The 24,516-nt window shown below is 34.0% G+C and overlaps 2 protein-coding genes across 4 annotated transcripts in view; both read right to left on the reverse strand.

Moving 5' to 3' along the window:
• Window positions 1–23,810, reverse strand: LOC124449814 (E3 ubiquitin-protein ligase DZIP3-like). 3 transcript variants are annotated; one of them, XM_047000724.1, is made up of 4 exons: window positions 23,676–23,810; window positions 19,220–19,816; window positions 13,705–13,982; window positions 1–195 (listed from the first exon to the last, which is right to left on the reverse strand). In XM_047000724.1, the coding sequence occupies exons 2-4, from the start codon at window positions 19,806–19,808 to the stop codon at window positions 136–138; spliced, it is 927 nt and encodes a 308-aa protein (XP_046856680.1). In that variant the 5' UTR covers window positions 19,809–19,816; window positions 23,676–23,810; the 3' UTR covers window positions 1–135. The 3 variants fall into 3 exon arrangements, with proteins under 3 accessions (XP_046856680.1, XP_046856679.1, XP_046856678.1); XM_047000723.1 differs by lacking the exon at window positions 1–195 and adding an exon at window positions 10,048–10,630; XM_047000722.1 differs by lacking the exon at window positions 1–195 and having other exon boundaries at window positions 13,303–13,982.
• The window catches only part of LOC124449034, a 127,963-nt gene that overhangs the window by 25,916 nt on the left and 77,531 nt on the right, over window positions 1–24,516 (reverse strand). The window lies entirely within an intron of this gene.

The raw sequence follows: 24,516 nt of genomic DNA on the forward strand, positions 1-24,516 counted from the left end.
GTAGCTTTTTGCAAACTTAAATATCATATACAGTTAAGTATTCAGACAGATTCTCACAGAAAATATCCAAAGTAACCTTGAGTGTTAAAACAATACACACCGTATGCAATGGCATCGAACGTAAATCTTCTTGACCTATTGACGGGATATCGTAGATATTGGCGATTGACGGGAAATTGCCGGTTCTAAGATCATCTAAAATGGAGTAAAAAAAGAAACATGTGACACCAACTTTATTACGCACCATCAGAACAAAAATTTGGCGTCTGAAAGATATTATGGGAGGTGCAATAACCCACTGTCGGGAAACTTTTGGGCTACAGTTAATTTACATTAACCAATGGAAACCGTATGAAAAGACATTGTTTATAAGAAAAATGCTATAGAATTGAGAACTTTCCCCATTAATTACTAAGTCACTAATGATGATGAACAAAGAGGTTCCTCTTTCAGTGCATCTATATATTTCCTACTCTTTGGTTTTACTCTAGGCTTTTCACATACTAACACTTTCCTCTTCCATACTGTATTATTTTAAGTCCATCTAACTTTAATTCTTGTAGCTTCACAGTTTCTCTTGTGTCTGTTTCATTCACATACATACATGCTTTCTGTCTTCTTTAGGCAATAATTCATTCTTCAGTAATTCTAGAGAATCAAATGTCTCCCACACTCTTGCTGTAAGATACAATGCTATCTGCAAGTATTTACCTACTTAATGTCAATGCAGGACAACTCAACCATTAAACTAACAGGAATGTTTTGCTTTGATACGATAACTTTTATTAATCGACTTTCATAACGTAGAAATGATTTGAAAACAATATAAATCCTCCACTTCGCTAATGCGAAGCACGTGTAATATTTTTGCATGTTAAGTCGTAGCTAGAAACTGTAAATTAATATTATCTACATTGTCACAGCTCTATCATATATTTTTAAACGGCGTTGACTGTTTTGACTAGGAAATTTTCGAATATTGATGTGCTCTTTTGGAGATTTTATGATACAAATATTTTTTTAAATAAGTAAAAATAACAGTAGTTCCGTAAGTGATAAAAAAAAGTTGCTTGTAGTGAATGATCTTAATCAAAGATTAGTGAATTTAGTGAAAAATTTCACTTTTATTGTACCAAAACTTTAAAACTACTTGAAAATGTAGCTGTATCCTTGGCACAAAATTAGAATTCAAATCATCCCTTACCAAAAATTATACACATAGAAAAAGGTAAGCGACCCATGTTGTAAACACATCATCAAACTTGGAAGTCAGTTGTCTTTTAAGCATAAAAAAGCTATAATAGCCCTGTAAAAATGCAGTAGTTCCAACGTAAAAATATGTGATTGCACTATAGTTGCAACAGCCTAATTGGCTGAAAAGTTGTGAAAGCCAAACAAGCCTCTTTTCATACAAAAAAAAACAACATATATAGGATTTTTAAATTTGTCTATTGTAATCAATATATCTTTTATATTGGCTGGGAGATTCGCAAGGAAAACATTTTTACTGTGTCTCAAAAGCCATCCGAGGCCGAAATGGCTTACTTACCTTCATGTTGAGACTAAATACATTTAACTTTTTTCTTGAAAAAGGCGCATGGTTTTAAATCATTTTTAAAAATTTAAATTTCATTTCGTAAGCAAATCATTCCGAAAAATATCACTTTTAGATCACGGTCATAATATTTAAGATAAGAAGCTGCCTGCTTCTGCAGCCAATCAGATTTCAAGAAATCAAAAATATCACTTCGCATGCATTAACAAAAAGATACTAGTTGCTAAACTATAAATTTAAAGTTTACGATATTTATCACATGGATTTTGCAGGCTCTGTAAGTGTTTTATAACTGGCAATATAAGTTACATAAAAAATTGCTTCAATTCTTTTGCATGTATCGTATCGTAAATCTTAGACACACAATAATTGGCAACTGAATTAGACATTGAGAGCAGAACATTCACATTTTGTTGAGATTTTGTTTTTTAAATGGTACTACATCGATAAGTATAGATGTTAATGGCATACATATGTTCGATTGTCAATCGATATTACCTGTGTATCCCTGAGATGGAAAAGACAACAAACAAGTTTTTAATTTATTTTCGAAACTTGAAGGTAAAGGAAAGTTAAAGATAAAAAGCAAAAGAAATCTCTACAACTGCATTGTGCATAGATAGACGTTCAGGAGATCTTTGAAATGCTACTTCCCATATCTGATGACATGACTGGTAGATAAATGGATGAGTACGAAGTTGCTTTTAAATTGTTTGACGAATATTTTATCTTCGACAATTAATATCCCTTATAAAAGACATAATTTGCCCCATGAAACAGAAAACGGGAAAGTATCGACCAGTTTGTAATAAAACTAAGAAGACTAGCTGAGAACAGTAGTTTTGGTGATCAATTATCTAAACAGATTGGAGACCAAGTAAGTGATACATGTCATCAAAATTAAAAAAGAAGCGACCATAAAAAGAGTTACGATATGAAACTAAAAGATGTACACCAGATCGCTCAAGCTATGGAAACCGTCGGCTTTAAAGCTAAAACCATTGAAACGCATAAAAACGAAAAAGTTAATCATATTCGAAAAATCCAAAATCAGAGATTTTATAGTCTGATTAGTTGTCCTACAAAATTAAAATATTTCCAATGTGCATGCATGGTGGTAAAAGTACGCAGGAAATGTGTGAACGTTGGTCCTTCCGCAGCTGTATGTAGGTCAAAGATAAATTTCTAACCAGAAGCCAAAATTAAAAGTCAAATGAAAGTTAAAAAGCCAAGAAATGTAGATAAAGAAGTTATAATAAATTAGACCATGAAGAGGAGTACGCTTTTATTGAACACAAAAAAAGTGAAAATGGAATTGAGCACAAAAATCTCAAGATTAAGGTGTTGACGTTGAGGTTCAGAGCATCATGATTGACTGTGAATATATATGTAATATCATAGATAAAAAAACTGGGATGCTCTTAAGAAGAGTGGGGCAAAATACATACAAAAAAATCAAGTGGAAACATATATGCATACTGGTCAATCTCATCGCTTAAACCCAATTTTAAGCCCTATATGGAAATTTCAGACAAAAGTCGATTATGGCAATGCAGAGATTGAGCTAGAATTTATAGTTTTACACGGGGACATTAAAAGATTTTCAGTTAAAGATCCAAATGGACCTTGACGTGAAATCTGTAGCTTAGAATCCAAAAAGAATTCTGTTTAGTTTGAGGAAGAAAGTAGAAAACAAAAAATGGCCGAGATGTTCGATGGAGATAATATTTAAATAGCGGAAGAGCAAACTCCATGGGTAAGTTATGTTTAAAATGGGGGATTCCCTTAAATAAATAATATTTGTTGAAGAATCGAGGGGATAACAACATTTGTAACCCAATGTGTTAAATTTTATTATAAACGACTTATGTTTGGAATAACATAAACAGCAGATGTGTATCAATATATTACCAAACAGGTTCTACAGTGATGTGAGGGAGTACAAAATATTATGGATGATAATATTGTTCTTGATCAATTAGTAAAAGTTCGTGATAAAAGATTGAATAAAGTTAATGAAAAACAAAGAGAGAAGGGAATTACTCTCAACTCAGATAAATGTAGATTTCTACACCTAAAACTAACTTTATAGGACAATTGTAACCTGAAAGATGTATTGGCGCAAAGAAGAGAAGGCCAAAGCTATGGCGCAAGATAAAGAACTGAAAACAACAACTGAATTTCGATGTTTGCTTGGTCTAGAAAGTTTTCGTAATCGTTATATCCCAATTTAGAAGATTCGCAAACCTTTTCCAACAAATAACTCGGACAACAGCATCTTTTCTTTGGGGGTAAAAAATAGAGTAAAGCGCTTCGAAAAACAACCAAAAATACGTCTATCTGGATGCAACGAGGACAACCAGTTAAAATTGGGTTATGAAGGCTTTTACCAAAAATTAATTGGTTATTATAACTGTTGATACTGATGTATACAAAAAATTAGTAATATTTTCCATTTTCAAAATATCTTATTAGACAATATCATCCCCTAATTCTTAAAAACTCCTATCTGTAAGTGCTAAGTCAATCAGTTTTGTTATTACCTTTTACAAAAATATGCAACTGTAATTCAGATGGAGTTGAGAACATAGTAGAAATATTTATAGAATGTATACTTAAACAATGAAAGTATGTAAATAAATACAAAATGATACCTGTTTTTGTGTGAGACAAAATTTCATCATTATCAAGATATATTCTTCAAGGGAATTCTTTAATAAATGTCGATCGAATTTCATTTGTTTATTAAAGACCTTCAAAATCTTTTTTGCCTTTGCAGAGAAGTTTGGATATTTTTTCATGGCTAAAATAAATTTCTCTATGTTGCCTATACGGTAATTTTAGAATTGCACTCATTAGGGCCAATCAGTTAAAACTTTCAGACATTTTTTTCTATTTCTTCTTGTGTAAGTCTGGTGTGACTAATCAAACTTACAACACACCATCAAAACAAAAATGAAGGTGAATAGAGGAGGTGCAATAAGCCAATGTCTGGAAATTTTCAGCCCCATATTTAATTTTCAATATCCCAAACCGTATGAATATACAGTGTATGCGGGAAAATTGCTAAAATTCACAAAAACTTCGTCGATCCATTTTGATTAATAAACAAGTGGAGGTATCCATTGTCCTCTTTAGTGCATCATATACTTCCTACTTTTTGCTTTTCATAGAGGCTTCTTATACGACACATGCAGACACTTCCCTCAGCCCTATTCCGTATTCTACTTTACGTCCATCTCTAATTCTTGTAACATCACTGTTCTTATTGTGTCTCTTTTTCATTCACATACATACATGCATCCTTTCTACTATCAGCTAATATTCATTCCTTAATTTTAAAGCAATGCATTTAACATTTTAGAAAATCTTCCAACAAATAACAAGGAAGTTTTGCTTAGAAAACACGCGAAATATTTTGCATGTCACCTAGAAATTGTAACCATTGCGTATATAGTAACATCCACAGTGTAGTGAATTTACAGTAGATCCACCTCATTGATTTTTTTCGTGAAACGCATATCTTATTACGCATGTGATTACAATAGTGGCAGCCACTCAATTGCTTTTTATGACCAATAGGAATGATAAAATGGCTAACAGCAGCCAATAATCTAAATAAATATACAGCAGCAAGTTCCACACGATATGGACCTACTGTATATTCCATATACTGTTCACAGCTCTATCATACATTTTCATACGGCAATGACTGTTTTGACTTCAGAAATTTTCGACTATTGATGTGTTCTTAAGGCAGTAGCGAGAGACTTGCCGAGCGGAAATCGAATTCGTGTAATAAAAATTAATGCCCAACATAAAGTTCTGATTAGAGCCATAGAAATAGACCGAAAAAAAACAAATTGTAAAATTACATTTATTGTAACGTTTAGTCTTTACTCAAGACATCTTCAGACAAATAATAAATAGGATGTTAAGACAAGATATTATATTTACAAAAAGGTGTTAAATTACTACTAAAGACGGCGGTGTCAAATGGATATATGATAAGGAAGTTAGGAAGTAAAATAAAGAGAAATTAAAAGAGGTTAAGTGGAATGGAGTTTCCTTGCACATTGAGTGAAGGCTTGTATTTATTGATTAGAAGGCTTTCATGAATGGAGAGTTCATAAGAATCGTTAGAAGAGGAGATTATTTTAAAGTCGTCTAAGTTGGAGTCGTGTCCAGTTGCGTTATTGTGAGCAAGAATGCTTGATAACGCAGGGTGGGAAACTTGGTTACCTGTAAGGGGGGATATTTCCAAGTGCTCCGAAAATCTAGTGTGTAGATGACGTGTGGTTTAACCCACATACGAGGCGTTACAGCTTCGACACTTGAATAAATAGACTACACCAGATCTCAGAGGTTTGGAATTTTGTCCTTAAAGGGGAAGAAAGAAGAGATACGTTGGGAAGGGTGGAAAACAAATTTAATAGATATATGTTGTAAGGCTGCAGCACAAAGGCTATTAATTTGTGTGCGAATTTGAAGGGAGTGTATGCCGGTGAAAGGAAGACAAAAATAGATGGGCATTTTGTGAGCAGTCAAGACAGGTGCTTTGGGGGCAAAGGTGTTGTTAAGGAAGCGACGTGTGATTTGGTCAATTATACGTGAAGGAAAACCGTTTTTGGTGAGTGACTTTCTGGTAAATTCGAGTTGTGTATGAAAATTTTCGTAAGTAGAACAAAGGTTGGAGATGCGGTGAAGAGACTAGTGAAAGCTTGTAAATAAGCGGGATGAAGCTGTGGAAGTTGGTGAAGAGGCCAGTGAAAGTAGGTTTGCGGCAGATGATACTGGTGAATTTTCAATTAGTGCGAGAGATATCAATGCCAAGAAATGAGAGCTTTCTGTTTTGTTCGACTTCAGCTGTGAATGTGATGTTAGGGTGTTGTCGGTTCAGATAGTCAAGAAAGAGAGGGACGTGATCGGAGGAATGAAAAAGTAAAAAACAGTCGTCAACGTAGCGTCGGTAAAGTAGTGGTTTGAATGAAGAAGGACATTTATTAATCCAGGATTGTTCGTGAAAGGACATGAATATATCAGCAAAGAGAGGGCCCAATGGACTGCCCATAGCCACACCATCAATTTGCTGGTACATTTTCCCGTTAAAGATAAAGTGACAGTTCTTAACAGCTAGAGAGAGTAGTTTTTCAAATTCTGTTGCAGTGAGTCCGTTGAAGTACTGGTGGTTGTTAAAAATGCTTTTGGATTTTATGTGGATAGTTTCGTCAACAGGTACGTTAGTAAATAGGGAAACGACATCAAAACTAGCAAGGACAATATTACTAGAGTTGATATCGCAATTTAGGATTTCTTCAACAAAGGAGAAAGAGTCTTTGATGATGAGGTTGCTTATAGTGAAGGGTTTTAGGAGTGGGATGAAAAACTTTGCTAGTTTATACGAATAGTGATTAATGGAGGAAAGAATGGGTCTGAGAGGGATGTTACATTTATGTATTTTAGGAAGACCATACAATATACCTATTCGTGAACCAGTGGGGTAAAGTTCTTTGTAAGTTTCTTGGCCGATAGATTTAGCATCTTTCAACTTTTTTAGAAAATCAAGTGAAGTCTTTATTAAAAAAGACTCCTTTAGACCCATTCTTTCCTCTATTAATCACTATTCGTATAAACTAGCAAAGTTTTTCATCCCACTCCTAAAACCCTTCACTATAAGAAACCTCATCATCAAAGACTCTTTCTCCTTTGTTGAAGAAATCCTAAATTGCGTTATCAACTCCAGTAATGTTGTCCTTGCTAGTTTTGATGTCGTTTCCCTATTTACTAACATACCTGTTGACGAAACCATCCACATAATATCCAAAAAGCATTTTTAACAACCACCAGTACTTCAACGGACTCACTGCAACAGAATTTGAAAAACTACTCTCTCTAGCTGTTAAGAACTGTCACTTTATCTTTAACAGGAAAATGTACCAGCAAATTGATGGTGTGGCCATGGGCAGTCCATTGGGCCCTCTCTTTGCTGATATATTCATGTCCTTTCACGAACAATCCTGGATTAATAAATGTCCTTCTTCATTCAAACCACTACTTTACCGACGCTACGTTGACGACTGTTTTTTACTTTTTCATTCCTCCGATCACGTCCCTCTCTTTCTTGACTATCTGAACCGACAACACCCTAACATCACATTCACAGCTGAAGTCGAACAAAACAGAAAGCTCTCATTTCTTGAAATTGATATCTCTCGCACTAATGAAAATTCACCACTTCCGTCTACCGCAAACCTACTTTCACTGGCCTCTTCACCAGCTTCCAAAGCTTCATCCCACTTACTTATCTTCACCAGCTTACGCATCTTCAACCTTTGTTCTACTTACGAAAATTTTCATACACAACTCGAATTTACCAGAAAGTCACTCACCAAAAACGGTTTTCCTTCACGTATAATTGACCAAATCACACGTCGCTTCCTTAACAACACCTTTGCCCCCAAAGCACCTGTCTTGACTGCTCACAAAATGCCCATCTATTTTTGTCTTCCTTTCACCGGTATACACTCCCTTCAAATTCGCACACAAATCAATAGCCTTTGTGCTGCAGCCTTCCCACATATATCTATTAAATTTGTTTTCCACCCTTCCCAACGTATCTCTTCTTTCTTCCCCTTTAAGGACAAAATTCCAAACCTCTGAGATCTGGTGTAGTCTATTTATTCAAGTGTCGAAGCTGCAACGCCTCGTATGTGGATTAAACCACACGTCATCTACACACCAGATTTTCGGAGCACTTGGGAATATCCCCCCTTACAGGCAACCAAGTTTCCCACCCTGCGTTATCAAGCATTCTTGCTCACATTAACGCAACTGGACACACCCCCAAGTTAGACGACTTTAAATAATCTCCTCTTCTAACGATTCTTATGAACTCTCCATTCATGAAAGCCTTCTAATCAATAAGTACAAGCCTTCACTTAATGTGCAAGGAAACTCCATTCCACTTAACCTCTTTTAATTTCTCTTTATTTTACTTCCTAACTTCCTTATCATATATACTTTTGACACCGCCTCCTTTAGTAGTAATTTAACACCTTTTTGTAAATATAAAATCTTGTCTTATCATCCTATTTATTATTTGTCTAAAGATGTTTTGAGTAAAGACGAAACGTTACAATAAATTTAATTTTACAATTTGCTTTTTGGTCTATTTCTATGGCTCTAATCAGAACTTTATGTTCTTAAGGCAGTTTAGTCACACAACTATCTTTTTAAGTCACTTAGAAATAATAGTCAAAAGGTAAATGATGAAGGTGTCTTCTAGTTAATGATCTTGGGGTCACATAAAAAGAATTGGGTAAGCTAAGGCGTAGCTAATTTAAACATTCAATCAGACATAAGTTGAATATGGTGCAAAATTTCAATTCTACTGTGCACGAACCTTTAAAAAATATACTTTATTACCAGTTTCATTATTTTTCATCAATTTTGTATGGTGAGAATCGTTGTTAGAAATACACAAAGCACATAACGTTTTAACGATCGTTTCCATCCACACTATTCAGTATTCACATTTTCTAAAGTCGATAATGATTGACTATAGAAGCTAGCAACTATATAACTAATAGAACCACTGCCATTTATAACAAAATTAAAAAAGATATTTGTATTATAAAATTGCCAAAAGAATACTTGAAATTTTTAAAGCAAAAACTGTCAACGCTATATAAAAACATATGAAAGAGCTGTGACAATGTACGCAATGTTTACAGTTTGTACCACGTGACATACGAAACTATAAGTAGCGAAAGTGGCGGATTCCAATCAAACCCATAAAAAACATGTAATATAGATTGCAAAAATACACTTTCAGATATTTCTCGATTGTAATTAGTCGATTGCAGTGTAGTTTATCTGTAATCATAACATAACAGATGAGATTTTTAGATTAGTCTATATGTAAAGAATACTACACATCAATCAATTTGTGATCAAGCTGAGACGACACAAAGAAAATTGTAGTTTTGTAGATCAATTTTCGGAGCATAATCGAGACCAAGTAATTGTTAAGTGTCAGTCGTCTGAATTAAGAATAAAGTTGCTCGAAAGAAGTCAGATTGAAAACTGGAGGATGTACAAAAGATCGCTAGATGCAATGGAAGCTACCGACTTTTAAGATAAAACTAATAAAACGCATTTTAATTATATCACATTCCTATTTAGTGTAAACAATTTATTCATATCGTAAGCTCCTATACTGTTTCCTATTTCGTAACACTAATAATTTCGTACTGAAGATGGCATTTTGTTACTGCAGAAACATGTTTGCTTACCAAAAATTATCGTTTTTTTAAATGTTTTTTAAACTTGCTGCTCCTTAGAAACTATGGTAAAAGTTTCATACTTATGCCATTGCATCCATTTCGTACAAAAACAGTTTAAAATTCGATATTTTTTTATCATTGACATTATTGTCTGACATCTGTTGTGATGTATGCTCATTGCTGCAAGTCATTTTCAAATTTGAAAACTATGCGTAAAATGTATATAATATGAAACGAAATTTCTTTCTAGTGTTGAAACATTGCTTCTATAACAAGCAATAAATACAAATACTTTATTTCTCAAATCATGCATTTTTTAACCCGATTGTTGATACGCCTATCGTCATATAGCTATATCTATTTCTTATAAAAATGCAGGACATATGACTTCCTCGCACACGTAAAATTTCAACAGTAAATGATTACATGTTTCTCTTTCTGTTACTTTGCCATAAATCATATCGAGAAAATAGGCAACAACACATCAAAACATAAAGCTTCCACTTGTCCATTCACAGCGCATCTCCATGGTTTTTCTCTGTAAACATCACTTTCTGACACCTCCCTCTGCCCTCTACTAACATACTCTACTTTACCTTCACCTATGCATCAGTAGGTTGTGTTTTGTCATCCCACTTAAAGACTCGTCATTTTGCGTATGTTGAATAGTTAACCCGAGGTTTGCATTCAATTACTTATGATTTGTGAGTAAAAAGGCATGAGTTTTACTCCTGGCTTCACTTGTTCCTTGATAAATTCTTGAAGAACGCGCTTCAATTTCATGCAAGATCTGTCAAATCAAAAAATGGCAAATAAAGCAAAAATAGATATTAAAATATCACTTGTGAAGCGTCAAAGACTTTGTGAAAATTTTTGCGACTTACGCATGATAATAAAAAAGTATGATTCGAGCTTATTAAAATTAAAGTTGTGAGAAAATATTTCTATTGTCTAAATTATTTTTTATTTTATAGCGAAAGATATAGTAGGTGCCATTGGTGTAAGTCCAGTACAAAAGTACAATGTCACTGTTAAGTGTCAAAGAAGGCGTCATTTGATTTTGCTATAAATGCATAAAATATTCATCATAATGTAATCAACAAATGATTTTTAACCATTGTGTCGATACACACAAAATAGGCACGCAGTGCTTAAATGTGTGCGGCCTGTCAAGTAAATGGCCACAAAATGAAGCAGTTTCACAACCATAGTTGAAATAATGACGCATATTTAATATCGTTTAAATCAAACATGTTTGAGATTAAAAAAATTGTTTTGTGCTCAATGTTTTACATCCCAATGATTCATACATAAATTCTCGTCTATGTAGAAGAGATAAATTGGTCACAAACCTACGCATGATTATGGCGCATACGATAACTTCAAAGAAGATGACTGAGAAGCAAGTGCAGTTTGTTAAATTCATTTAGTGTCCAAAAACTACATAAATCTTTAAAAATACGTACACCATTAGCTATTAGTTTATAGTAAAATAGAACTAGTTATTTAGTTGAACAACAGTAAAATTCATTTCCAAAAATTTCTTTGCGGACGTATGCTAGGAAATAACATTTAGCAAAAATCATAAAAAATTTAGGCGAATCGGGAAAAGTAAAACTTTTTTATTTTTCTTGTACGCCTTCTTTCTAAATTGTCTTTTTCTTGATAAATTTAACCCTCTTACAACGTTAAAGTGTAAGTTTATTGGAATCAGCTATAATGCTAAAATCACGATTTTTGTGAAAACGAGGCTGAAGTCCACTAAACTTGCCCATATAACATCAATTTTTGAAATCAGTGCCTCAATATTGACCTATTTTAGTTCAATGGACTTTAGGCCATTATAAATTGTTTACATTCCTTTCTCCAAAGAAATGTATTTAAAGAAAAAAATGCCCTTTTCCTGTTGGACTACCCTTTTTTAGCTTTTTAAAACCGCCTTTTGGTGCCCCCTTCAAATACCCTTTTATAATATATCCTTCTCAATATATCCATCTTAGATTTGGGGAGTTGCACTTAAAAAATTTAGGATCAGTCAATAACACATTTCAAGTTGACCTTTTGCATGTGTCGTTCTGTTACATATACAATATGCAGCAGCAGCCTGGTAGTTCTACATTCATTAGGCGTAATTGCTAAGTCTAAAAGAGATTTTCTTTCACTGTAAGAACTGTTCTAGTACATTAAAAGGTGTGCGGTGTTGTTGAGGTAACAGTCTATAATAAACAATCACGTCTTCTTAGGCTCTTCTCTAACACCTATAGTAGTTGATATAATTCTCACTGAATTTGAATCGACTCAGAACTTATTCAAGATAACACGATTATATTTTATCCGAGATACGTTGATGACATACTTCTCCTTAACAAACCTTCTACCATTTTGAAGGTTTTTGACAATTTTTTTTTGTTTCGTCCCCATGTAAAATTCCACTACTGTTGATACTTTTGAAGATGATGATCTGAAATCTATCGCAAATACTAACCAGGGGCAAAACTAGAACAAAAAGTGTGGGGGTGTATATTCATATACTCATAACCGCTGAACTGATTTGTTTTGTTAGCGATTGTAATTTAAATAAAAAATCAACAAGGGCAGAGCTGAATATAGAAATATTCACTCACCCCCACCCCCACGCCCAACTAACCTTCTAGTCTCGCCTCTGCTACTAACACTGGCCAATACTTTAAACCTTTCACTATAATAAGATGTCTTTCAATTGCCTCCAAACACAAGACACAAACTCAAGTGCAGTATAAAAATTACTGGCTAAAACAACCAAAGATATATTTTTCTGGATGCAACAAAGACAACCAATTAAATATGAATTATAGAAAGCTATTACCAAAATGTAATTGGTTGTTATAAAACTTTATACTTGTTCATCAGTAGCGTATTTAGCCCGCATGTTTTAGTCATGCTATGTAAATTTTAGAATATTAACATTATTAACTTCTTTAGAAATCTATTGTTTTTACAGTAAGTGAACACCAAACAATCAGGACCAAAGTTGCGAGCTGGCAACACCACTGTTGTCTATACGATTTTTGTTTGGTGAAAACAAGCGTTTGATAATGGTTGCAACCCCTTTTACTTTAAGCCAGTATTTATCTCAAGGTGAACATGCTCAATTTCTCACTTAGGTCCACAACCATGCAATTCTTACAACCTAACAACATTATACTCCTGATCTTGGCAATACTTCTCTAGGAAACCTAATTTTAAACTATTTTCACATTTCACATGCTACTAAAATTACTAATTACAACGCGCTTGCCTTCTGATACAGTCTAATACAAATCTAAAAAGTCTTGACAACAAAAAAAATTAATGTTCATAGATAACATATTTGAAACTTGCGAAATGCTCCTGTAATTAACTAAGAACGTTGACGACAAGTGTAAACTAAATTCATATACCGAAAGACTGCGATCACGATAAATAAACTACAAAACAAGGCTGTTTAAGTCTAGAGATTTTCGTATGAGATATGTATATACGAAATCAGTAATATTTCTTTATTTTTAAAAATATTTTTAGACCATACCGTATCTTAATTTTTAAATTCAATTGTAAGCTTTGAAAATATGATTTTTGTATAATGATTGAAGGATGAGGGGAGGCTTTAATCGTCTCAAAGCTTTTAAAATAACATGTTGAGTATGTTAAGTGTCTATTGCATCGTGTTTTATGTGTAAACGTTAAGTTAATCAGTATTATTATTAACTCTTGCAAGAAAATTCAACTGCAATTTAGGTGAAGTTCTTCGCTAACATTCATGACACTCGCCACTGAGAACATATTAGAATTATTCACAGGGTGTATACTTAAAAAAAAGTATGTAAATAAATACTTAATGGTTACCTGTTTTGGTGGAGATAAAATTTTATCCAAATCAAGTTGTATTTTTTTAAGACAATTATTCAATATAAGTCGATCGAAGTTCGTTTGCTCATTGAAGATCTCCAAAATCTTTTTAGACTTTGCGGAAGGATCTGGATATTTTACGTGGTTTGAAGAAATTTCTTTCAATTGGACTGAAGGTATTTGTAGAAGTAAACTCAGTCGATTCCATCTAGTTGCAACTTTCTGACTAACTTTTTCGATTTCCTCTGGTGTAAGTTTGTTGGAACTATTATCATCTAAAATAGAGTAACAAAAACATGTGACACCAATTTTGTTACACCACATGAGAACAAAAATTTGGCGTCAGAGTGGGAAAAGAAGAGGTGCAATTACCCACCGTTGCATGGAAACGTTTGGCCTATGGTTACTTTACCCTAACCCAAACCATATGAATAAATAGTGTTTGTAAGAAAATTGCTAAAAATGAGCATTTTCCTAACTAAAGCTAAGACTTCGTTATTCATGATGATAAACAAGTAGAGGTTCCCCTTGTCTTCCTTCAGTGTATTCATACACTTCCTATTGTTTGGCTTTTCTCCACGCTTCTTACCATGTACATAACTGAGAATTGCCTTTATCCTGTCTACGTAGGCCCTGTTTACATGAGACCGGAACGAAGTCAAACCGGAATAAAAATCAGAATTTGTTGCATGTTTACATGGGACCGGCTCGAAATCAAGAAAAATCCTTTTCGCGTAATGCCTCCTTTCCAGGCTAATTTTATGCTTCCTAGCCATTTTGCTTTTGTAATTTGCTTTTGTGCGCATGCATTGATGCCATTTCAGACCAGTGTGAAAATTAATTTGAGTTTACATTGATGCCGGTTTCAATTCATACCGTTATGAACTCAGTCGGATCAGTTTAGCAGGCGGTACGACTTAAGACCACTCTGAGTTATTTTCGCAACGGTCCCATGTAAACATGTACTATAAATAATATTATGACCGACACGAGCTGGTACCCCGCTTTGACTTCGTTCCGGTCTCATGTAAACAGGGCCCATACTCTACTCTATGTCTACCTCTTCTTCTTGAAACGTGCTCTTCCTGTGTCTTTTTCATTTACATACATTGATGCATTATGTAAATAATATTTATTCCTTATTTCTATGGAGCAATGTCAACAACATTTAAGACAATCTTGCTGCAAATTACAAGGAAGTTCTGCTTAGAAAACACGAGTAATATTTTGACTGTGCATGGAAACAGGGATTTCTTTACTAAAAGAAATATACTTTATAGATAAAGAAAGATGAGGTGGAGCAACAAAAATTTTCCGTCAACTGTATGTTTAGCACTATAGAAGAGTGTTGAAGTGACCTTTAGTGATTTCATTAATTGCAAAAACGTATTCATTAAATTGTCATTTCACCTTTGATATAATGGAGCTTTGTGATTATCATTCATTGAAATTTAAAAAGTCGAAGCATTGTGCATAAATAGTTGAGCACATTTGTTGCGCCTGAGCATTCATTTTTGGCAATGCAGTTTGTCATGGAATTCTTACAAAAAGTTGTCGATTCTGTCAAGACCAAATGAAGCAAAAGACAATCTACGTACTCTGTAGGTACATTGACAGTAGGATCAGTAAAGTAAATATGATGCATGCATAAATATGATGCATGCATAAATATTTGCTGTTTTTATACATACGTGACTTCTTCAATTATTGTTTGCTTTTTATAATTTTTCACCAGATATAAACATTTCATTTATAATTATGTTGTATTGATGCAAAACACGCAATGAACATCACTTGCATTGTATTTATTGCTGTTTAACCACAATTCAAAAATGCGTAGTTATTGCGCGCATGTTGCCGTGTGGCTTTGAAGAGAAAAAGTATCAGATTTTCTCGTAACGTCTCAACACATATCATCGTGCTGATTTAACTCATATTTATCCGTGCTAATATAACTCGCGTGTTAATGTTGGTAAAAATGGACAAACAAAAAACACGCTTTTTCGTGTAATTTTAGCACATGCTTATATGCGCTGATATAACACACGTGTTAACGTGTCGTAAAAATGGACAAAGAAAAACACGCTTTTTCGTGTAATTTTAGCACACTTAATTTTTGCAGTGCAGAGTTTCTGGTGGATTCCTTGAATCTGACTTTAAACTCTCTATGGTCGGGGGCCATAGTAATGTTGGAGCTGTATTGATTACATGCATTTTGTTACATCCTCGCGAAGAATGGTTGTTGCTCGCTTGACTGTATTGCACCGGAATGTCTCTAAGATACTGGTCAAATTTTGTTTAGCCAAACAGTGCTTTGCTTATTACGAGTTGTGAAGAATGTTTCTCGTACGAAATAAATATCAACTGGACTTTATAATTATTTAACTATCGCTGTTTTAACTTGTAAATTTGCTGCTTAACACTCCCATTTATTCCATAAGTAGAAACTAAAGTTTCCATCGAAACGCATTTTTGTTGCGCTTACACAAGCTTTTCAATCACGTGGCAAACCGATCGAAAATCTCCAGTAACATCAGTTTCAGAAGAAGACTTTTTTGTTATTGCTTCCCGTGTAATCCTTGTATAGTTGACATAGCAAGTTTGATGCTTACTAAACACCTTTGCAATCAAGTCAATACCTGTAATTGCAGTAATTATGGTCTGATCCTTTCTTAAAGGAGCGGCATTTTTGAGTGTTTGTTCAGCCGATTTTTTAGCTAACAATATTAGTTGGAAATTGAAATTTTCCACAAACTTTAATTCTTCCTTTTGAACAAATCATGCATATTTTAGGAAACATCACTGCAGAGCGTTCAGAACCTGTCGAATAACGTCTCGCAGGTCGTTTGTTGCTTCTTGTGGCTTCATTTTCGTTTTCAAATTTTCTTTTTTGAAGTGTTAATAAGTAAATTTTTGATAACATTCTCTATGAAAGTACAAAGGTTCTTCATTTAAAAGTGCTGGAATAACTTTGCACTGATTTTCGTGATGATTTTCTCCTCCAAGTGACTGGCCTATTTTCTTGCATTCAATTAAACTTCGAAATGACATTTCACTCAGTTTGATCAATTTATCAGGTGGCAAAAAAATCGTAATGAATAATATATGAACAAGAATTCATGCCGATCGTCAACTTGTTTTCCTGTTTACTTTAAAACATGAGTAAGTTGTTTTTATATGATTTCCTAAAGTTAAGATTTGCTAGGTAATTCAGTTTCGTGAAATTTCTAACGCTCAAAGCTTCAAAAAACTCCAAACAGTCTTAAAATGCTAAAATCACCACATTAAATTATGTTTACACCAGTGAACTCGATTTTGAATAATGGTTTAAAGAATTCTTACTTTGAAATTGTAGGCAAACGCCCCCCCCTGGACGTCCGTATAACACTGATTTTTGAAATCAGTGCTTCTAAATCGACTAAAATAAGTTGGTTCCATAAATTTCACTGTCGTGTTATCTTCACCCCCGGCATAAATTTGCCGAAACACGTTTGCAAGATAAAAGTTTTTTTTATACATTCAGTATAAAATCAGTAAACATGTAAAATAAATATCATTTTGGGGGTTGGGATAAAATGCAGATGCAAACAGACGGACGGACGCGCAAAAAAATACAGACTACCGACAAAAAGAATAAAATACAGATTGTGAGAGGAAAAGAACAATCCACCACTTCGCCAATAGGAAGCAAGTATAGTATGTTCGCATGTCACGTGCTAGAAAATGTAAACGTTGCGTACATTGTCACAGCTCTATTATGTATTCTTATACGGCCGTTGACTGTTTTGACTTGAAAAATTTCGAGTATAAATGTGTTCTTTTAGCTGTTTTATGATGCAAATATGATTATCAATTATTTATAAACAACCACGGTTCTGTTAGTAATATGGGTAGCTCTTACAGTCAATTATAATTAAGAGACGCAGGAAAATATGAATATCGAATCAGTAGTGTCACTAGTGTGGGCTAGTGGAAAACAAAGGCATAAACGTGATGCGCTTGTTGTCCTTGTAACAACGATTGTCGCTATGCAAACTAGATAAAAAAGAATGAAAATGGTGATCGACTTTATTTCCATCGGTTCTCAGCGCCAAAAAAATATTTGCGATGGATTATAGTGTGTGCGTGTCATTGTGGGATAAATTTATATGCTGAAGACAGCTATATTCGCCATTTGTATTTGGAGTCAATATATTACAAACTTTTCTTTGGCAAGGTCTTTGTCGTTGTAAAATAATACAAATATACTGAATCAATATTTTAATACTATTTCTTAAAGTTTGGATAGCAAGAATCATTTTTACCAATACCCCAAGCGCATTGCTTTGTTGTCACCCTTTCGCCAGTTTATTATTTTATTCATATGAGGCGGGCTTGCCCGACAAGTACAAAAAAAATTAAGCGCGCACGCAGCATAAAATATAAATTCCGATATTTCATGTTTCTTTTATAATACAAGCTGAAAGAAACTCAATGTTATGCATTAGACTATGGTCCACCTAAAGTTGTTCTTTTGCTTGCCCTCTATTTGGCATCAAATTGAATTTCATTGTCATGCGCACTAGTATAAATTTTGGCCCAGCATGCCGGGCTAATCCGCATAGTGCATTCACATGAGCCCGTTTATGCCGAGGTCTCGCCTCGCTCAAACGAGATCCCGGCAAGATGGGCCAGCCCGCCTCTCATATGAATCAAATTTGAAATTATATGTTAATATTAAAGGAGGCGAGATCTCGCTACTGCGGGCCAGCCCGGCTCATATGAACAGGCCCTAAGTTGCCCCCCAAACTTGAGTCTGCGCCCTCTTCAATAACATAGCTTCCGACGAGCAAGAAGAGTATCATATTTATAATACAGATAAATATTTTCCATGCGTCAAAATACGATAAACCTAGACAATACAGCAATGATGTTAGACGAAGTGAAAGAATAAACTGCTAACTATCCAATTCTACCCCAACTAGCTAACTATCCTGCTTTACGATATACTGCACGCAACTGGCTTTTAGATGTTAGAAAAATTTAACCAAATATGTTTGTATTATAACTAGTGAAGCATGAGATGAACTCCTAAACCTGTTCATAAAAAGTTAACATTCTCATATTGCTATGTAATTACTAATTATCATTATTATCTGAAACAAAACTAAAGTAAAAACTTTAAAAACTAAAATGAAAAGTTCGAATGCAAGCTACCGTGAGCTTCCTCAGCTTCCATAAAAAACAAAGTATATGAACAAGCACCACAAATATAGCTAAACTATGGAACTGGATGGGGTTATAAACATGTCAACTAACATGTTTAGATCATGCGCAACAGTGGGAACATTTGTTGCTCAGTCTAAAAATACGCCCTGGCTTTAAACAGAATGTCATTTGTTTGCACAAAAAATGCGAGTGTTTTGTTTTTAGCTAGTTTGACAAATTCTAAAATTTTTACAAGGTTTGTCAAATTCTAAAATTTTCACATGCAAGAAATCATTAGGCATATCAATCTAAGAAAAAACTTTACCTGGCAGATCCAGTTCATGTTTTGTTTGCAAGTCTTTCAACATTTCTCTGTAATAGGCCTCATGGGGACTGAGTGGAGCATACTTTAATTCATCGATTTCAGCTTGTTGAATACCCAGACCAACCAATGCTCTTGATATTTCTTTCCACAATCCTTCAAACTCGCTGTCATCAAGACTAGTTGTAGTTATGTGACCCATCACTATGTTTCTGTAAAACCTTATTCTTACAATATCTGATGAGATTGAAAAATCTGAAGAGGGAGGAAAAGCATTCCATCCAGTAGCTGGTGGATTCAGACCACATAAGTTTCGTAATAAGATAAACAATAATGTGATAGTAAAGTTTTCAACGTCCGGAGAACCAGTTGCTGGGTAAAGAAGATCCCAATCCCCTGAAGAGATGACTTTGCGTTTTAGTGATGTCAATTTCCTCTTTGTACGAGGATCATTAAGTGTGGCACGTAAATTTGATGGTTTTATAAGAGATTGCAATGTTTCTCTCAAGGCTTGTGTTCCTTTATTTATTATAAGCTTGTTCAAACGAGATCCATTTGCCTCCATTTTTAAATCGTCAGAGTGTAAAGCCATTTTTCAAACTAAAAATAAAGAACAAAATTTTGGCAAAAGTAAGTTGAAAGTTAAAACTTCATACGTACGACGAAGTTCATTAGTTTGTATACTCTAGCGACTCTAAGTACACATTGTTTTCCTCCTCGTGTTTATTCGTGTACACATTTTACTTTTATTCCAGATGATTAAGTAAACCGATATTGCCAAAAATCAATCAAATTATGTAGATGGGGTCTCAGTTATACAAGACTACAGACTAGCGTTGAGAGAAGAAATACCATGATGAAAACTCAATTTTAATATCATGACGTCTGTGCATGTTAACGCTATATGGTATAAACGACGACCTAAAATGAGGAAGGCAAAAGACAAGTATGGAAAAAGCCCGAATCTTTGAAACAAGAAACGGAAACAACGAATATTCCACGAAAAATTTATGCGACGGTGTAATTTGTATTTTAAAAACTTTTTGCTAAACCTTTGAAGTCTCGAACCTCGTTAATTCTACGTTGTAGACTTAATTAACTTAAAACTCTACCCTCTTGTTATTACTTTATTAAGCAATCACTTAATGGTTTTTATACTTGGGTGAATGGTGTGATCCAAACACGAGGAAAAAAGCAAGAGTTGAGAAAAGCACACAAAACACGAACCGAAGGCAAGTCAATTTACAATTTTTCAAACCTTGGACAGATTCTCTCGGGAGGTGGGGGTGTCCAGGATGATGCCACACCCCAATTATTAGATTTCAACCCCCTCCCCCAACCCTAACTAAACTGTTCAAACTCTGAAGGTATATTTTAACACATCCACAATTTCTAGCAAAACCAATCAGTATTACAGTTAAACTTAACTTTTCTGGATATTGTTTCAAAAAATAAAGAGAAAGTTTTGTGCGATACTTAAGTTTTAATTAAGGAGTTTAAATAGCCACTTGACAATAGATATTTTAAATATAATTAAATATAAGTGCTGGCACCATAATGTAGCTTTCATTTCGAAAACGAGACATTTTGTCTTTTGAGTCTGCCTTCGAATGCGCAGCATTAAAACTAACTATACGAAATGAAAACAGCAGCAATGGTCTATGCAAGAACTTAAACACGTGCATTAACGTTTGAGAAGTTGGCAGTTGCAATAACAAATCAAAACAGCAAAACGTACTCCAAAAAAAATATATCTGAGTAAGCCTCACATTTCTCTTTGTTAAAGTATACAGTTGCATGTCTTTTTTCCAATTCACTAACATGTTTGCGCAAATTCGACTTTATCCTCAAGATTAGGCACTTGTCAAGAAAACTTAAGCAAAAGTTTTGAAACTTTTAATTTTATTACTTACGCACAGGTCCAAAGCGCAATTTGGGGTGTGGAGGGTGGGTGGATGAATATTTATATATTTAGCTTTGCGCGCAATGTTAGTATTTTGTAATTTCAAAAGAAGTTAGTTGGACAATGTTGAATGTGTGCTTTTTGCCCTTACACTGTCCAGTTACCATTCAATAGTTCATGCTTAAAATGCCGATGTCAGGGAAATAACTTTTTCAAATAATTAAATCGAATTTACAACATTTAGAACATATTTCATGGGACGAAGATTTTATTTTCATGAGCTTTTTAAGGCTGGAAGTAGTTGATTCCTCACCTGATGTGACGTAAAAAGGAGAATACGCGCATTCAGTTATAGCAAATCTTCTCAAAAAAAAGCACTGCAAATTTAAGATGCCTCATTGTTGTATAGTTTGACTACATCGTTTGAGAGATTAATCAAAGAAAAAAGTAGAAATGCGTTTTCTCCTTTTTACGTCACTTCCGGCGAAGAGTCGCCTTCTAGGCCAAAAGACCATGAAGATAAAATTTCCGAATCATCAAATGTTCTTATAATTGATATAAATATCGAATGAAGTCATACTTTATTCTTTATTCATACTACACTGAATGGCAATGTAGCTATGCAATTAAAACTAAACAAGCGTAATGTTTCTTCGTAAAATTTTTTGCGTGAACTGTATCGTGATAGCTTGTTTTCAACTCTCTACACTACTTTCGCTGACTGCACTATTCGAATGTCACGTCCCTGAAATCTAGACTCTTACTTTGTCTTACGTCACTTCCTTACCAACTCACCTTAAATTTGTAAGCACCAACGCTATAAAAAATATGAAAATCCGTCCATGTTTCACATTATCCAAAGTGACAAGAACAAAAGAACATGATTGCACTAAAACAGACTTGATCTTCAGCATACCATATACTGAAATAGTATTGGTTTGCGATATTTTTACGTGTTAAAATGGCCAATAATTTAAGACCCCAAGACTAATTCATTCGGTGACTACTCATGCACAAGTACAACCCACATTCATTTCCATTTACAGAAAGTGATGTAAGCTGAAATTGAACTAATGCAACAGCATAAAGGTGAATATCTTTGTTTCAAGAAGTTGAAATTAAAGATAGCCTTTTTGCCAAACTTGTTAGTCAGGGGACATATGTAATAACCATGGACATGTCACTAAGGTGATTTGCCATAGGTGGCATTGAATATTCTGAAAACATGCTCATCCTTAGCAGTCTGAAGTTGAAAGCAGGCATAATATTCTCAAAGATAGAATCAATACATCAAAGACAGCAGTCAAATCAGGTAACATATATCACACACATTAATGTTCATCAAGCACACATTTTCTCAACATGCAAATTATTCAACATAACAAAGTCAACCAGACTAACTAGAAATGGTAGCAATCAATAGAAACTCCAAGCTGATTGACTTGTGTCCAAAAGCTTCTAAAGTGAAAAGATCTGTTTTAGAAAGACAACTCAATCGAAGTATTACTGCTTTGATATTCACCATTTGTGTTGTTGTATTGGTAGGTTTAGGCTTGCATAATTTACCATGCACAGAACAAGAATACAATCATCGGGCAAATTAATTTTGCACAAATACTCAGGATCTAACAATTATTTGTCATTTCAACCCCAAGTTGAAATAATTCAAACAATCAAATACAATAGATTGAAAATAAACTCTGCCTGTTTTAAGACACCAACTACTTTTGTTCTACTTTGGATAGTATAGAAAAATGAGATTTCTGGTCCTTCAGGATTTTACATTTACTGGAATAAAAAAATTCTGAAAAACATTGAATTACTACAACATAACATTTATGCATTTTTAAAGAAGATAATTAAATTTAAAACTGATGATTTGCATAACATGAGGCTAGAGTACAAGAAACATTATATATACTGTCTATAATTCTATAGCTCGAAAGTCCTATGGTTTTACAGTTCTTGAGCTCTATGTCTAAAGTTCTACATATTTTAGTTCAATGTTGGTTCCATAGTTCTAAGAGTACTGTTTAATATTCCAAGGTTCTATAGTTCTACAATTTTTAGTTCAATGTTGGTTCCATAGTTCTACGAGTACTGTTTAATATTTCAAGGTACTATAATTCTACAATTTCATAGCTTTAGCTTCTGTAGTTCTACAGTTTTAAGTTCTATGTTTTACAGTTCAACAAAGTTTGTACTTCTTATTTCTATGTAGGTCTGGGTTCTAAGTTCTAGGTTAACAATAGTTTCACACTCTACAGTAGTACAAGTCCAAATTCTGTCGTTCTATAGCTCTAAGTTCGTTTGTTTTACAGTTCTGTTCTTTTGCCTGCTTAAGTTTTAATGCTACGATAAAATTAAAAGAATCGTAACACAATAAAAGTCATATAAACCATAAATAACGTAAAATAAACATTAATTACATAACGAAATAACTACAGAATAAATAACGATTGCCGTAGTTTGAGATGCACGAAAGAATTACGCCATAAACGTATCGTTTGATAACTAACATATTACAGTTACGTAGTAATTTTTTGAAAGGCTTACCTTAACCAGAGAAATTCGATAAATTCGTATTTTATAATTTAGTAATTTAGCAAACACTACATTTCGTCAAGTTTTCGTGAAAATGGCGTGGCAATTTGACCTCCACACCTGTGCTGCCATTCTGTGTATGCACATTTCACCTACCAAAACTTTATTTTCCCCTTACCTCCCCTACGATGATTTTTCTTGTTTTCCCCTAATTTTCCCATACACAACAACATATCCCCCTTTTATACACCTACGTCGGGTCAGACCATTGAATTTTTTAGTCTGTTTTAAAGAAAATGCATACAAAAAAAGGTTTATCGAAAACTAAGAACATCTAGACGACAAAGTTAGAATTTCGCGTAGGAAGTAATGGCATGCGGGTGGCGCAAATGACACACTGAGTTTTTGTTAAGTTGCTGATCTTCTATTGCCATATATGGTCACAAATTTTGCCTAAAGAAAGATTCTGTTATAATCACTTGCTAAATGGTGAGAACCCTGAAAGAAAAGAGTATTTTGGGCAAAAATGAGGCTCATTTTTAAATGATTTTCTTTTCTCCCTACAACCCCCTACAATTTATAGTTTTCCCCGTAGGTTTCCCTTACCACGTACAAACCACTAAATTCCCCTACTACGCGTTCTGGAGGTCAAATTTATCAATCATAACAATCAATCAATTAAAGCGAATTTGCAAATCGATCATGAACACATTTTAGCGGAAAAATTAAAATGTTTGCCTGTTTCGCATCGCTGTTATTTTATAAAAAAAATAAAAGATGTTTTTCGTGTTTGCACTGTCCTATGCAAGCATCGGAGACGTTTGTGAGAACTCTCGAGAAGGTGCAACCCTCG

The sequence above is a fragment of the Xenia sp. Carnegie-2017 genome, unplaced genomic scaffold (genome assembly GCF_021976095.1).
Source record: "Xenia sp. Carnegie-2017 unplaced genomic scaffold, XeniaSp_v1 HiC_scaffold_23, whole genome shotgun sequence".
Lineage (NCBI taxonomy): Eukaryota > Metazoa > Cnidaria > Anthozoa > Malacalcyonacea > Xeniidae > Xenia > Xenia sp. Carnegie-2017.